Source organism: Akebia trifoliata, chromosome 8 (assembly GCF_017979445.1).
Source record: "Akebia trifoliata isolate Shusen 1 chromosome 8, ASM1797944v1, whole genome shotgun sequence".
Lineage (NCBI taxonomy): Eukaryota > Viridiplantae > Streptophyta > Magnoliopsida > Ranunculales > Lardizabalaceae > Akebia > Akebia trifoliata.
This window is the reverse complement of record NC_141382.1, coordinates 5,967,234-5,984,093: the sequence shown is the minus strand read 5'-3', so window position 1 is coordinate 5,984,093 and position 16,860 is coordinate 5,967,234. Positions and strand designations below refer to the sequence as shown.

The window sequence follows — 16,860 nt, the reverse complement described above, 5'->3', positions numbered from 1 at the left end:
ATTTTATATGAATGGTTCACATCAAACTTGTTTCCCTTACCTACCTATAACAAAGTAAGGTCTTGGATTAAGCTCTTCATGTTTAAAAATTCTTGGTGTGCTGATCTTAACCCATATGTCTCACATGGAAGACTGTGTCTGGCTCCCTTTGTTCAATCTTAAGTTTCAAATTTCAATCAAGTAGTGTATTAGTTTATAAGCTTAAGTATTCTATTTAAGCTTTCCCATCAAGCATTAATCCCCTATTTTATTCGGTTGACGGCGGAGAAATTCGATAGGTGGTCCCCATAAACCTTATCCCATCCCCCCAAATGGCAATCCCTTAAGAACCCCAAAAATCCCCCCACTTCATTAGTGAACCTTCCACTATATTTATAGTCAAATGGGTCCCAATTAGAGGTGATTAAGACTTGTCTTTGGTCATCCTAATTGTCCAACCAAAATAATATTGTCCTAACAAGCCTTATGGTGTGGTTAGGTGATGTGCTTTATGTATGAAATCGAGAAGAAGATATGTCCTTGGGTGTTTCTTAGTGTGTGGGTCTTAGGAATTGTTTCAAAGTTTTATAAAAAAGTGAACCTTGGATGTGTTTGATTGTTGGGAAGCTTTTTTTTTTATCTCTGGAAATCATTCTGTCGAGTCAATAATTTTCTTATAAAATAGCTTTTGGACATTTGATCTCCAAATGGGAAATTGGAATAAAGTGAAAAATGGTTTGAAACCCAAAAGCAAATAATGTGAAATAATTGGCAAATCACATTTTATCAAGAAATTGATTTTATAAAAAATCGACACGAGATATAATGATCAGGGTTGGATTTACAGTGGAGGCTATGGGGGCACTTGCCCCACAATAATTTTCTAAGTCTATTGAGCTATTGCAACATACATTAGTGGCGGATAAAAAAATCTATTGTTGTTGCCCTCACAAAAAAAAAAAAAAATTCCACTCTTATTTGCCCAATTATTTTTTTTTTCTACTTTTAATTGCCCCCACATGGGCAAAATCCTGGCTCCACCCCTAATAACGATAACAATAAAAAAATGAACTGAAAATAAAAAGAATATTTAACATAATTTACTTGATTTGGCAAGATTGCTTACAACCCATAGGTGCTAGTTAGCTTAGTTGGTAAAATCTATGGGTAATGATACTATAGACCTATGTTCGAATCCTGCCAACACAGAGTTACTTAACTCATTTAAAACAGAAATATCAAATAATAATAAAAATTGCTTACGACCCTTGAAAATGATGAGACCCTTTTAAAATTTTCATAGAAATAAGGTTGCAATCGTTCATTTCCTTTCCAGAAAACTGAAAATCTTCCCTATGGAAATCCTAAATTGAAATCATAAATTAACTAACTTATATGTAGGCAAAATTGCCCTTGGGACAAAAGTAACAAAATCATACATATAAAATCATTCCAATAGAATACATGGAGGAAACATAACCGACTTCCTAAGTACTTTCCCATCAATAAAACTTTCTTGAAATAATACACCACAAGTATGTAAAAGTGAAATGTTGTATTCAAGGGAAAGAAGTGGAGGCCCTACACTTCCAATCCTTCTCTTGAGAGGTTTTTGAACCAAAGAAATTGGATCTAAAGAGATACCACAGTCTTGGATTCAATAAAAACATCATGAGTTTATGATTCTAACATATCTCACAAAATTTCTACCTTATCATGTACAAGATGACATGTAGATCATGTTAAAGTCATTTGATTATTTAAATGAAATCCATGGTTTTAAATCTCGTCCGAGACTGAGATGACTTGCCCTGAGTCATCTCGGTCTCGTTTTATAAAAATATGGATTTACACAGTATCTCAACATTCACATCATCTCGTAAGATAAACGAGATGTCTTGAACAATATTTTGAAAATCTAGACTAAGTCAATAAAACTTGGCCGAGTCAACCGGAATTTTATAGATTTTGATTAAAATAATTTTATTTTTATTTTAGAATTTAAATATCTATTATATAAGTAAAATATGATTTAATCACTAAACATTTTCTAATATATATATATATGGATTGTTTGGCATGAGATGACGTCAAACCGAGTTTTGAAATCATGATGAAATCACAACCATTGAATCCAATGAATTTCATTTATCAAACAGATTTTCTTGATTGGGTTCCAAAAGAAGTCTATAAGATTGGATGATCAAGTTGATTTTTGACAAATTTGATTCTCTAGATGGGACCCATTTAAGACTTGAAGACCAGACCAATTGTAGAATTAACAAACAAAAGACAAAAAGAAGGAGAAATATTCATAGAAGAAATAGAAGAAGATCTTTTACTTTATTAATTAATAAATAATAAGTTATGCTCTTAAAACTACCTTCCTCATCAAATCACGAGGCAGTCAAAGAACAATCTTTGATTTTCTCTTGGAAAAAGTATCTATCTTGGGGTTCTCTCTCTTTTGCTTTTTCTAGCTTTGAAACCTCTTGTTAAACCATCTTGCTTTGCTTTTTCACTATTCTTGTTTTTTTCTTAATTTAAATTTCTATTGGTCTTATATGATTTTAAGAAAAATATTTTCAATGGAAGATGAATTTCATGGAAAAATGAATTTCACTATTTGATTGCACTTAGGAAAATGTCAAAAAGAGTTGCTTTTTTAATTTTGGGAGTGAGTAATTATGAGAGAATGACATTAGGAGGTGGGAAAATGAATTCCTCAGAAAAATGAATTCCAAGATTTGATTGTACTAAGAAAATTTTCAAGAAGGGAGTTTGTTTTTTGTTCTGAGGGTGGGGTTAATCATGATTCATGAGTGAACAACATTCGACAATAAAAAATTCATTTTCTTTGTGAATTCGGTGGAAACAAAAAAATTTCAACAACATAAAGAAAATATTTTCCTAAGAAAATGCATAATCAGATACCCATAAATTACGTTTTACTACGAAAACCATTTTCGCACCACATTTTCTCATGTTATCATAGAAACCTAAGATTTTCCTCTAACAATTTTTTTATTTTGAGTATTTAGATGATAATGAAGAAAAAATGGTAAAATTGAATAGTTGAAAATCACCGATCAGAATGATTTTTTGTGAGGTGAAACATTCATGGGTAAGTGAGTGGGCCCCAAAGAGAGATCAGCCCACTTTGATTAAACTTGCTAAAGGGCTTGTCTATGGTCCATTTTTCTTGCATTCATCGCCTTTCATGTTGCCTATCAAATCATAATGGCTTTATCTGTGTTTCAACATCTTAGTGTCCTTTCTAACTATTTTTGAGAGTCTTCTTTCATTTTGGGCCTTTGATTACATGTTTAGATTAATTATTTTAATATGTCAACTTCCTTATAGTTATAGTCCACCTGTCAACCACAACAATAAAATGCTAATAATTAATATGGAGACTTCTATTAACACACCAACTTTCACTTATAGCACATCACCTTGCCAACCCATTTTTTTTTTCTTTTCTTCCATTGTGTGTGTGTGTGTGAGAGAGAGAGAGAGAGAGCTTCTCTTCCAAATACTCCCTTCAAGGAGAGAGATTGATAATAATTCAAAGAATCTTTTTAAGATACTTTTTATTGCCACACTAATTTTTAGTAACGCCATACCAACTATCAATCATGCACAATTCTTTCGTGATTTATATAGGAATTGGTGTGGTAATAGGAGCTCTATTTTTTAATCTAAGAAGAGAGAGAGGGAGAGAGACACCGAACCCATTTCTTATCATGCAAAAGCTCTCTTCAAAGAGAGAAAAAGAAATAAATGAATGATCATTTTTATTTTTATTTTTTTTGGAGCGTTTCAGCTAAAGAGAAATTTTAAAATCCATAATTTTTTACGGGACCATCTATTTTTTTTCTTTTCCCTTTTTTTTGGAAAAAATAGTTTTTCGAGATATAGAATTTCAGATAGAGTTTTTAAAATTAAATTCATTAACATCTGAAGATGACTTTAGAGTCTGTTAATCTTATTTAATGTCTATTCTAGAATAATATCAATTGATTTGTTATAAATTTTAGGTGTACGGTGTACCAATAGAAATTTTCTTATAATAAGAATTATAGGACCACCGACAAACTTGACGATAGCAACATATTAGAATCAACACAAAATAATTTTATATAGAGCTGAATGTATGAACACAATTTGGTCACCGAACACCTAAAATTTTAGAATAAGACTTCGATGATAATGTGCAATTTTTTAAACCCGAGGAGTAGCTCAATAGCAATTTCAAATCCAATAAGTGATGAAAGTCCATAAGTTTGTGTTCGATACCCAATATGAGCAATATTTCTTCGGGGTCACCCGCAAAGGCGTTGCCTCACTTACTTGGTGTGTGTGATGTGCGGGCGTCGCACTGTCCTAGGGGAGGGTCCCATATGCCTTGGTTCTGGGTCCTGGCTCATTCGATCCTGCTAATTGAACATAAGTCCAGACACTCACGTTATCAGAAAAATAAATAAAAATATGACTAATTGTTCGTTTTTTATCTTTATTTTTCACAAAATTTTAAACATCTTTTTAAATAAAAACCATATTTAAGTTTTGTATCCCAAATTTTTTTGGGCATCCAAACTTATCAGCTTATTAGATTCAGAACATTGGAAAATTATCAAGAATTCAAGTGATGTGACTCCCAAGTAAACTTAGGGACTCTATTGATTATATTTCAGAAAATTTCTTTTTCAGAGGAATACAAGTTCTTTGAGTAAATGAATACCACTATTTGATTGCACTTAGAAAAATGTTTAAACTTGGCCAAATCAACTCACAAGTTATCAATTTGGTTCGACTTGATGGACATTGGAGTCGAGTTTTTGACTTTTAAAACTATGGTTTAATTTTGGTGGTGAGGGTAATCATCAAAGATTATAAAATCATTACCAGGAGTGGGATGGGGATCGATTTTCCTTCCAAGGGTGGAAAATCACTTTAGGCATACAAAAAAAATGAATTTAAAAAAAAAAAAAAACTACATACACCAAAAAATTGTATTTTCCAAGAAAATTCATTTTCTATGTGCAATCAAACATTGCCCAAGTGTTGCTATCATGTCATTGTTAATCATAGTTGATTCATGAATGGTTCATCTTCACCCATTTATATCGACTGATAGATAATTCTCATTTATTCAAAGCCACCTCTCCCCTGTCATAGATATCGAAACACACAAACATAAAGATATTATAGTACAACCATATCCACCTTTTTTTTGGAAAGTAAAATTTATTTTTATATTTAATTTATTATTATTATTATTGGTTACCATCAATCAAGTTCTTGGTCTTGGTCCCAATTATTTAACAACATCTTGTTTTTCTTCTACATGTTAGAATTCATAGATCGATCTCTAATTCTTCTTTTGGGAATCTTTTCAAGTTCATATTTCTAGTGCTATATATTAATAGAAAACATATTTGATCACGATCGATTTGGAATGATTTCATATAAATAGAATCACATTTAATCCTAGACTAATGGTTTTCTGACTTGAAAATTTTCACTCAGACCATACTCGGTTTACTCGAAGAAAAGGATCACCGAGTGAAAAAAATTTGATTTAGAATATCACGACTCTTAATCCTATTGAACTGGATCATTATTGGATCTCAACATTTTGTTTTAACCGACGTGTTTAGACTTCTTAGAGCACTCATCTAATCTTTGGGCATGTGTACGCCTCTTCTATCATACACACCAGATAATTTATGAGATAAATCTTTGAGGATGGCCTTTAAGGGGTGATTCAAACTCAAAACCTACACTTCCCAAGACGGTAATTTTCAGAGCAAGCATCTCGCCAATCATTTGGGGTTGGATATCAACATTTGGTTTGGGTATCTATATCATTGAAAAAATGTTGAAAATCGAATTAGATCCTCATCAAATTCTTAATCATCGATTGAATCTTAAGTTATAGGCATTCCCTAGCCCTGCATTCAAATTGATGGCATTCACATCGACCCATATCTTATGGGAGACTGATAGAAAATGATCCACATGCCCTTATCCACCTCAGCCCCACTCCCAAGTCCCATCTCATTTTGATAACAAATAAATAACAACCATGATGAATGCACGCGGTTTTGTATGTGATAAGGGCACAGAATCATAGATCTTTTTCGTTGGGATACTCCAAAAAAAGGTGTGTGGTTTTGTGTCCTTACCACGTCAGGCGTCTACTTAACTGTGCACAAAAAACAAAATCGTGCGCATTCATCATTATTCAATAAATAAATACCAAAACGGGTATTCCACTTTTTTGATGAGAGTCATGATTTACTTACATCCCGTTGACATATACTCGAATCACTGATAATTTTCCTCAAGATACAAAATTGCACATCCCCATAAATATATGCAGTTTTGGGATGCGAGGAAACAGAATCTACGGTTACGTGCGCACCTCCACGTCAGAAATGTAAAAAACCGCAGTACATCCAATGCCACCCCAGCACGAGTCTAGACAATATGGCTGGACCGGTAATTATGGCCTCATAGATGACTGTTTTAGTAAAAAAAAAATTCTAGTCCAATTAAAGTAACAAACCAACTGACACCCTAACACGGTTAATGATTTGCAGTTGGAGAATAAATGCAAACTCTGTTAAGGCTTTAAGCTCTAAAGTATGTAGAACCATTCTTTGTTGGTCAAAGAGATCTCTCTTTCTCTTTCTCTCTCCGTCAAGTAAGTCTTCTCCTTTCTTTCTTGTTTGATGATTATCTCTTAATCTCTACTTTGTGGAATCCCTTGAGAAACCCTAGTTCTTTGATTCCATCTCTTTTGGTGGAAATCAAACTCATGCAATTGTTGTTTTTTTCCCCAAATTATATATAAGAATTTTGTTTCGTTGTTGATTTTACTGCTAAAGATCTAAGAGAGTAGATTAATAATAAATAAATAAATCTTTTTTTTTCCCCCAATTTCATATGGGTTATGTGCACATTCAGAAACCCTAATGGGAGAACTGTACATTACTCTGATTTTGGGAAATGAGTCTTCTAAAGTTGAAAGCTTCCTAACCTAGGGCTATCAATGGATCTATAAGACCCGATATCAAATCCATTCCAAATGATAAGTTGGGTCTGGATCGAGCATTTGGATTTCAAAAAGGATCCAATCCGATGTATTGTCGGATTGGTTCTGGTAAACCATGTCTTAATCCAATAAAATGTCGCCAAAGTAAACAATTATATTGTATATTTTTCAAATATATGAAGGATTAAGTGTTGTATATCAAATCGGTTGTGGTCCAATACGGATCCGATCTAATTATTATTGGATTGGGTTTGGATCCTAATATGGAGATCTGGTAGGAGTTTGCTTATCAGATCAGCTCCGGGTCGGATCCAATCCTTATTGGATTGGTACCATATTGACCCTGATCCGAGCCGAACCCAATCCAATGACAGCCCTATTGCTTCCCAACCAAAAAAAGAAGAATTTTTTTTTAATGCAATTTGGTTGTCTGAATTCTGAATCACCAATTTGTTATAATTTTGCATCAAGGTTTTGTTTTTCCCATATACCATGAAGAGGACAATGCCATGGAGTAATGAGGTAGTTTTATCATCCGATGAATCTTCGTCATCGGAATCAGATTGTGAAAATAAAGATAAGATGGGTGGAACAGAGCCAAGTAATAAAACTCTGGTAACTACGCCAGCCAAAGAAATTACTATTGAAGGTAAATGTGTTGGTGCTCTCTTCTTGTACTAGTTGTTGAATTTTTTGTTCTGAATTGACGTTATCGTAAAGCAAACCATTTCAAAGGTTGGGAAATAGGTACCCATTTAGATTCGATACAATGTGTTGTCGTGTCTGAAGAGAAAATTAATAGATTTCATGATATGAGTGTACTTGATGCATGGGAGGCCTCTCCCAATACTTGTTTCCTCAGTTGAGACCTCTTTTTTTCTTATTGTGGGTAACCACACTCTTCCAATGAGACTAATCCTGCGGTCACACACACCCTCACCCCCCCCCCCCCCCCCCCCCCCCAAAAAAAAAAAAAAAAAAAAAAACCCCTTTGGAAAGTTCTACGTGCAACTGTTTGAGTTGAGGGTCAACCGGGCTCTGGAGGGTGGCACCAAGGAATTCATTGCTTCATGGGGTTGAACCCACAACCTCAAAGTTGCATTCTAGTATGTCAACTAATTGAGCAATGGGTCCAAACCGTGCCGTCTCTCAGACTCCACGACATCAAATTCTGTGACTGGCTAATGTGCATGAGACCATCTCACCATTCTCACTGACCTTGCATCTTTCTCGCCCCCCATTTATTTATTTGTGTAATACTGTAATACGTCGAGTTTCTTCAATATTTTGTTTTTAACTGTAAAAACGTGCATAGCTTCACATTGACCCCGTTAGCATCGTTCACAAAATCTTTGGTCTATATTTTTGTTTATATCCATTTCAAATGGAGCAGTTCATATTTCGGAATTGTGAAGGTAAATAGTGTACTTATTTGGCTAAGGATTGAGAAGACTAAATAAAGAGGTTTTTTCTTGTAAATCTGAGAGTACTTGTATGATGAACTAATTAAAAGATTAGAAAAATAAGAGAAAGATCTGGGAAGTTTGACTTGGAGAAATCCCAGGATTAAGTTTGGAAAAATCAAGAAATTTAGTTAGATATAAGTCCTTAAAAAGGTCACTTATAAGAGAGAAAGGTGTAGAACCTAGTGAGGGAGAGGTAAAGAAGAAGAATAATGCATTTGATCTCTAGAGGTTAAAATTTGAAAGAAGAAAAAAAAGCACCTTGAAGGCTTGAATGAAGGGGAAAACATGCATTCCTGATTCTTGACATAGATACAAGATACCACTTTCTTAATAGTGATTATTGGCAAGCTTAGAAGATATCTCCAACTTAGTAGAAATTTTTGCTAATGTTGCTAGTGCTCTGTGAATGATTTCTTTGCCGATTGATACTTTTGTTATAACAATTACCAAAAAGTATGGCTTCTTAGATTGTTGCCACTTATGTGTAAAAATTGTATCTCCCACTAAATTCCCTATAATTTTCAGATTTGATTTTAAGCTTATATCATACATAGGAACATGTCATGTTGGTTGACCCTCAGCTCCCTTAAGTATGCTCAAAGCTGCATATATATGTATATATGGGGGGCGTTCGGCTCACAATCTTGTTCTCACAAAAGTCTCACAGCACGTTTGTCCTATGTGGCTTAAAAGTTTCGGATTGGGCTGATTTTTTGTGAGGTTGGTCTCTATGGTGAGGAGACCATCCTCACCAAAAATCAGCTGAATGAAACTTCTAAGTACGTCAAAAGTGGTTTTAGAATTGGGAACTGTCAATTGTTTACCAAAAATTGGTAAACCACTTTTGATGGACTTAGAAGTTTCAGATTCGGTTGATTTTTGGTGAGGAGATAGAGATCATCCTCACAAAATATCAGCACAATCCGAAACTTTTGCTTTTTGTGAGGCTTTCTCGGCCTCCTTGTACTTTTCCCTCTTTTTAATATATTATACTTTCAAAAAAAAAAAAAAATCCGAAACTTTTAAGCCACATAGGACAAAACATGCTGTGAGACTTTTGTGAGAATAAGGTTGTGAGCCGAACGCCACCCTATATATATATATTTATATATATATTTCTACTTAGTTTCTATATTATAAAATTCTCCTCAAGTATAATCGTGCTCTATTGTGCAGGTACAGTCATCAGACGAGCTGAAATGTATCAGGAATACATGAAACAGATTCCGATCCCTTCTCTTCATGGGTCTGTGATTCCATTCACTACATGGCAGGGACTAGCCAAATCCATCAAACAGTTATATGGGCAACCCCTACATTACCTCACAAATGTCCTCCTAAAACAGTGGGATCAATCAAGGATCGGCACTGATGATGAACATCAACCATTGGATACCATCATCCACCCTTGTAAAGCTGAGGCCACTATCTGGTTCATGGAAGAAGTCCACAGAATTACGTCGTCTCATGACTATCTAGCTAAACTCTGGCTTGTGGACCCTATGCATCATGCTTTTGTTGATCCCATTTTCCCGCAGATATGAAACCCATTGTACAAAACATGCTTGCACTTGGTTTTCAAGGTGATCTGTAACATTTCCAGACATGGTTGTAGATCCATGTATTGTAGGTTTTGGAAGGAATAAATGGTTATTTTCTTGCTTCTATTGTTTTTTCTTTCAGAGAATTAAGTTTGCGATAATTTAGGGTGATTTCTATGTTCCAGACATGGTTGTAGATCCATGTATTGTGGGTTCATCATCCATCATCAATTGAGAATGGTGGTGATGAACCATGTATCAATCCTTCAAAGTTATGTATCAATCAGCCTATATAGCTTTCTCCAAAAAAACGAAGTTTCATTTGAGATGAAACGTAAAGGGAGAATTGTTCATGGTGTTTAAAGAATTATTATTCCGAGGTTGATTTTTTTAGCTTGATTCTTAACCAAATTTGATTTTCCAGCATTCATTTGGTAGAAGAGTTTGAGATGCTATGGTGTTCTATCTTGAATTTGATTTTCCATTTTTTTTCTTGTTCAAATATATAGTTTTAATGTGAATCAGATTGTACTTGGACTATTCCCAATATTGTACTTTTGTTCTTCATTTTTATTCAAATTCTTAATCGAGTTCATATATTTTGGATCCAAATTCCAAACTAGAGAGGCAGTATTACTATATAAATTTTTTTTCCTTACTATGAATACAATCATGAATTGAGACTATGTAACCAACTTGACATATCTTGTGCACCGTACGGGGCACTCTTTAAGGTTCACCAAACAATGAAAGCTAGGCAAACCCATAGCTAGAAATCACCTAAACTTTGATGTGCCACTGGATCTGAATACGTGGCACAGAAAGCAAAGCTCGTGCCAGGTAGCTACCCGACTCCCAGGAGTACATGATCTGCACAATGTGCTAATATTTAATTGGGTCCTCAACATGGTTTCAAAACTTGTCTGAGACTGAGACGTATCACCAAGTCATCTCAGTATCAGGCATGGACGAGACTAATGGACAAGTCAATTTATCGGACGAATGTCTCAAACGTATTGGAAAAATCATCTGAGACGACTCGGTATCTGGCACGGATGAGACAAGACGTGAAACCAAGTTTTAAAACCATGGTCCTCAATGATGGACTAGAGAGCAGAGTCTGTCCGGATTATCAGACAACCTTCTGATAACCATACTGCAGATAATTACATCCTCCGATCTTTTCTAGCTGATACACCCAGAGATATAGTCTTATCTTTGCTAGGTGCTGCACCCATACAGGTGTATAGTCTTGGCCTGCATAGCTCGAACATAGTTAACAAACATTCCCAAAATTATGGTCAGAAAACCCAAACCACAGTGACAAACTAGTAATACAGATGTGTGCAATATGCATGATACACAGAGAGCACATAAGCAGTGTTGTTGGATCCCTTCATTTGTGACATACAAAAGCAACTGAGGAGTTCATAATTATTGGGACAAAATACATACTAAAGAAAATTTCCGAATTCTGACTCTACATAATCTGGGTTGACGTTTACAATTTAGTCTACTCTCCTCTTGATCCGAATGGGCAGCTACGACTCTGATAGAGCAGCAGAAGATCCCTTAGAGAGGGCCTTAAATATAGCTCTGATGGTATTAGGAGTCGTCCTGCAGCAGCCTCCAATGAATGAAGCCCCAACCTCACGCCATTTGTTTACGTGTGAAACAAAATCTTCACCAGAGGTCCCAGTGGACTTCTGCAACATATAAGAGGGAAAAGACAAGGCAGTGTGTTAGCTAAGCTTGAGAATAAGAAAGGTAGCAGAACCAAGATAAAATAATGAATCACTCTCGCATGGTATGAGTACAATACGAAGATCAGGACTTGGCTTAAACTATAAATGATTTTCGTTAGATTAGTTTTCTTAAGTCATGACCAATGCTAATGACAGAGAAATTGAGACAGCATGGAATAGCTCATCTAATTAAAATAAATGATGTAGGAGATCTTTCGGATCTCCCACTCCTCGAGATTCGTACAATAATATATGACCTGCTCCTTGAGTTCCGTGTCAGAAACCTTGTACCTGTGTTGGACTGACACGTGTCAGTGACACTGTTACATAGTTCAGGATGAAGCACCAACCATTATTTCCTTCTATAAAAATAGAATGTCTTGGTCAAGTTACTAGTGACCCGGGCTAGTTATCTTTTTCTGTGTGTGTGTGTGTGCTTATCGTGGGTATCCCCACCCTTCGGGTGAGAAATCCCACGGTCATATGCACCGCTCCCTCAAAAAGTCCTACGTGCAACTGGTTGAGTCAAGGGTCAACAGACCCTGGAGGGTGGCCCCAAGGAATTCATTGCTTCATGGGGTTTCAAACACTTGACCTACCCTTCCTGAGGAGCTTGTCAAGGCTCGGCTTGCCACTAGGCCAACCCCTTGGGGTTACCCAGTCAAGTTATCAGACCAATAAAACTTTGACAAAAGTAGTCTACATAACCTTATAGAGTTGGCAGAAATTTTGACTTGAAATCTTATAAAAATTGACTTGACTTGCTAGTCAAATCAGACGTCAACTTGCAAGGTTTCCAAAATCATCCTAAATATGATACCAATATCTTCATGTAACTTAGAAAAGAACCCTAATATGTGAATTCTGAAGTCAGGCAGAAGAAAGCAACTCATATATTGAATGTAATAAAAAAGAATTAGGGCATGAACTCATTACCCATTCCTTCCGAACAGGGTCATATGTCTCACCACTGTTTGGATATATAAGTATTGGCTTGGTTGTCACCTGCACAATCGATTAGCCCAAGAAACATTTATATTCAAAAAATTATCAGAGAAACTTTAAGTGATTCAACAACCAACTAACTAGCAAAATGACATATAGGTATACCATACTCACCTTCTTAATGGATAGAATTAATCCACTAATAAATCTAGGTGGGGTGCAATTGATTCCAACAGCAAGAACCTTCTTGCATGAATTAGCAATTGAGGCACACTCGAGTAAAGAATCTCCACTAACCACGTTGACACCATCCTTGGAATTAAAAGAAAACCATGCAGGAATGTTTATGTCATCTTCTTCAAGAAGCTCGGCATAGGCCTGCATATGCACCAACAAAATTCATGGCATAAGGCCGGTACATAATTTAGACAACTCAACTATCTTGCCATGTAAGTGGCCCACTTATCATTGGCTCTGCCTCATACAAGAGTTAGGCCTTAGTCCAAAAGTTCAAATAGAGAAATTTGTAGGCCATGTCGGTATAGAAATAGAAGTTCATTGATGATGATAATGAACAACATCCCCTTGATATATTTGCTTTTAACTTGAAGAGTAAAACAGGATGAAAAAAATTAAAAGCTACAAAATATTTTCAACTTGTTTAACAGATACCTGAGCTTCTAGTTTATTTGGAATTGTTTCAAAGGCAATCAGGTCAGCACCTGATTCTGCTAGAACCTGAACTCTTCTCCTGTGGAAGTCTTTCAAGGTTTCTAGTGTTACAGAGTCACCATAGTTCCCACTGTAAGAAAATAACCAACTAAATCAACACATCAAGCAAATGTTTCACTTGGTCGTGCTTTGAACTAATAAATAATAAATTTAAACTTGTACGAAAACCAAAGAAAACTGAAACTTGGCAACTACTCTAAAAGATGACCAAGTGAACCCACTTATATTCTGACCCATCTGCCAAATACGCTCCGTAGCTTCCTACAGAGGCTGCAACTAAGATTGGCCGTTGTTTGAGAATCTTTTCATTTCCAATGTCATCACACAAATATTCTGCACATTGCTCATAATATAGATCACGTGCCTCACGTGCAATTTCAACACTTCTCTGCAGCAATGCTTCACTTTCTTCTCTAGACCATCCCTCAGCCTCAAAACCTTGAATTGTAGCCTAACTCATACCACAACAACAAAAAAACGTTGATTCAAATTCAAAAATTCTCTTTAGATGTCTATCAGTTAAATACTGATAAAAAGGAAAGATAGCCCAAGTACCTGATAGGATGCTGTGATTAGAATATCTGCACCTGCTTCAAGGTAATCAAGGTGTACCTGATCCATTAACTCTTAGATGGTAACATACGAATTTTAAACTAAAATAAATATCAAATTATATAATTAGAACAATATTTAGTACTCAAAAAGGAAGTGGCATGCTTAGGGACATAGGAGCATTTTTTCCACACAGAAAAAGACAATAATACTGTAATATTATAAGCACCCTTCTCCTTAGGGATTAAAGGATATTTATGTTTTTTTTTTGGCAATGCACTCTAAAACAAAACTAAGTTAACCTCCTCTCTCCAAAAAGATTACTAAAGGAAGTTTCTTATATTTTCTCCTTTTAAAAAAAAAAAAAATCGATCAGATTTTTCAAACAAAAAATGTTTTATAAGTTCATAATTCAGTTTGTTTGTAAAAAAAATAGATCCATAATAAAACTCTCTTTGTAGTCATTCAACTGAGCTCTGTTGTTATTATTTCTAGTTGTGAATTTACTATTATAATTCCTTGGATTTTGTTAACTTGTGTTCTAAGGGCACACGTTAAAGTGCATTAAATACACCTTGAGATCTGATTTTTGTACCGAAACTGCCATCAAAATATTATTTTTGACCAAAAATTACCCACAGGTGCTTGTTCCCAAGGTGTATTTAATGCATTTTAACGCGTGCCCTTAGGACACATGTCAACAAGACCCTAATTCCTTTAATAACTTGATTTATTACAACTATCCATGTAACAAGGACAAGGAAATTAAAGATTCTTGCCCATGTTGGACACTTATCGAAACATTAAAATATATCCCAAACTCAATTAACACGTAAGGAAGTGTGACCCTTTATTTTAAGAGTCGTGATAATATGACGCCCCCCTCTAACACACGCCCCATCACAGAACCGTAGATCAGTTGCCTCGGGATACACAATAAAAAGATTTATGATTATGCGTATCCCTAAGGCAAATAATCTACGATTCTGTGATGGGGCGTGTTGTCAAAGGGGGCGTCGGAAAATCATTTCACTTATTTTAATGATTTCTAAAATAGGGTGATGTAATTATCAGCCATACAGTAATTTATTAAGTTGTTAAACACAATCGGATTGATATCAGATACCTACTTCTATTATTAGGTAATGGCGTTTAGAAGTGTTTTATTTAAAGAGCTTCAATATCTATTAACACACCAAAGTTTCAAAAGGATTGATGTGCTGTAAGTAAAAGTTGGTGTACCAATAGAGTCTCTCTTTATTTACTTTCATAAATTTATTTGTCTCATTATTTTTATTTAAAATAATATTTAAGTTAAATATTGTTCTGTTGAACTATTATACTACAATATATTTATTACAGAGTTGTCAGCATTTCGGACTTCCCAAAGGCATGGGTTCATACTTCATACACTCACACCCATGTTGGACACCGACACACTTGTCTGTCCTTGTTACATGGTGGGGGTATCTTGGTAAGAGGACGAATGAGGATATTTTGGTAATTTTATGTCAATCACACATGGAAGACTAAAGTCTGAGGGTATAGTTTGAAAAGCCAAGGGGTATCTCTAAATTCACCAAAACCCAGAGGACTTGTTGATCGGCCAAAGACTTCCACAATATAGACTCAATGGGCCTGCCTACTCATGAAAGTTAGGTGAACTGGGTTTGGCTTATTTCACCATGGACTTCATGGACAGGCCCACGAGATCCAAGCCACGACATCAGGCTTAGTGTCCAGATTGACCAAAGGGAGTATGCCACGTGGATCTATTAAAAGTGAGATCTGGGACAGGTGGAATCATTTTCATCAGCATTTATTTACAATATCCCATCAGATTTAACAAATAAGATAATCTAAGTAATATTACAAAAATACCCTTTTGAAAAGTGTAGTTTAATACTTTAATTAGAAATACTAAGGGGTATTTTAGTATTTTAAAACAGTAAAAGATCGCTGAAACGGAAATATCACAGTTTTTATTTACTATTTTGGTCATTTCCATGTCTAGTAAAAATCCCACCTTTAAATCACAATGAATCCAGAAATTTAAAATCTTTCAAAATGCGAACAAAAAAAAAAAACCCTAGAACTCATCCAAATCAAAGATCATTGGTAGATCAAAGAGAACAAAACCAGAGAAATATATTGATTTAGGATCAAATTAAGTGTAAAAGAATTGAAAATTAAAAATAAAATACGAATAATTAAGAAAAACAATTAGATTACCCTTCTGATGAGATGAGGAGAACTGATGAGACATTTGGCGCTCCAGAGAGAATCATGGAGATCCGCTCCATATCGTTCGAGCTCCGTCGCGAGTCCACCATCGATCACGGCGTATCCGCCGGACTGTTGGAGGAAATCTGAGATTAACGAAGACGTTTCAACGGTTCCGAACCCCATTAAACGAGTCAAGTTGGTAAGTTTTGAGCGATTCCAGTGAGTTTGGAGGTTTTTTATGAGAAAAGTCCACAAATCGTAATGAGTCGCTCTCTCTGTCACAATCTCTGGAACAAAGGAAGAACGAGAAGCTGAAACGCTCGATAAACTACTTATAGTGCGAGAGAAGAGTTTTAATAATAAGTTAACCCTCCAAGTTTTATGAAATTTGTGGAATGCTCCCTAAATAATTAGTTTATTTATATATGGATAATTTTGATCTACCCCTCCATATTTTGGTGAATATTTGAGAGACCCGTATATTACATTTATCTAAATGCCCTCATTTTCATTGCATCCCTGATTTTCTCTAAACAATATATGATCTTCAAACTCTTCAACTTCAATGGTAAGTTATTTTTAGAAAAATGCTCAATTAACATTGAAAATTT

General features: G+C 35.1%; 2 protein-coding genes across 3 annotated transcripts; one reads left to right on the top strand and one right to left on the bottom strand.

The window, feature by feature from the left end:
- The first annotated feature begins 6,549 nt into the window (after positions 1-6,549).
- RDM1 (RNA-DIRECTED DNA METHYLATION 1) lies at positions 6,550-10,173 on the top strand. 2 transcript variants are annotated; one of them, XM_086450641.1, is made up of 3 exons: positions 6,550-6,691; positions 7,514-7,691; positions 9,691-10,173. In XM_086450641.1, exons 2-3 carry the CDS (start codon positions 7,535-7,537, stop codon positions 10,050-10,052), a joined length of 519 nt encoding a protein of 172 aa, XP_086306767.1. In that variant the 5' UTR covers positions 6,550-6,691; positions 7,514-7,534; the 3' UTR covers positions 10,053-10,173. The 2 variants fall into 2 exon arrangements, with proteins under 2 accessions (XP_086306767.1, XP_086306766.1); XM_086450640.1 differs by having other exon boundaries at positions 6,551-6,691; positions 9,685-10,173.
- Positions 10,174-11,362: 1,189 nt separating this feature from the next.
- On the bottom strand, positions 11,363-16,560 carry LOC147395719 (homocysteine S-methyltransferase 2-like). Its single transcript, XM_086450639.1, has 7 exons — positions 16,256-16,560; positions 14,027-14,083; positions 13,693-13,922; positions 13,412-13,541; positions 12,914-13,117; positions 12,731-12,799; positions 11,363-11,755 (listed from the first exon to the last, which is right to left on the bottom strand). The coding sequence occupies exons 1-7, from the start codon at positions 16,430-16,432 to the stop codon at positions 11,591-11,593; spliced, it is 1,032 nt and encodes a 343-aa protein (XP_086306765.1). The 5' UTR covers positions 16,433-16,560; the 3' UTR covers positions 11,363-11,590.
- Positions 16,561-16,860: the final 300 nt, after the last annotated feature.

Coding starts and splice junctions, on each gene's coding strand:
- RDM1 (XM_086450640.1), top strand. CDS start 7,535: ATGAAGAGGACAATGCCATGGAGTAATGAGGTAGTTTTATCATCCGAT. Junction 7,692..9,684: donor CAAAGAAATTACTATTGAAG/GTAAATGTGTTG, acceptor TCTATTGTGCAG/GTACAGTCATCAGACGAGCT.
- LOC147395719 (XM_086450639.1), bottom strand. CDS start 16,432: ATGGGGTTCGGAACCGTTGAAACGTCTTCGTTAATCTCAGATTTCCTC. Junction 14,084..16,255: donor CTCCTCATCTCATCAGAAGG/GTAATCTAATTG, acceptor TTAATGGATCAG/GTACACCTTGATTACCTTGA. Junction 11,756..12,730: donor ACCCTGTTCGGAAGGAATGG/GTAATGAGTTCA, acceptor TATATGTTGCAG/AAGTCCACTGGGACCTCTGG.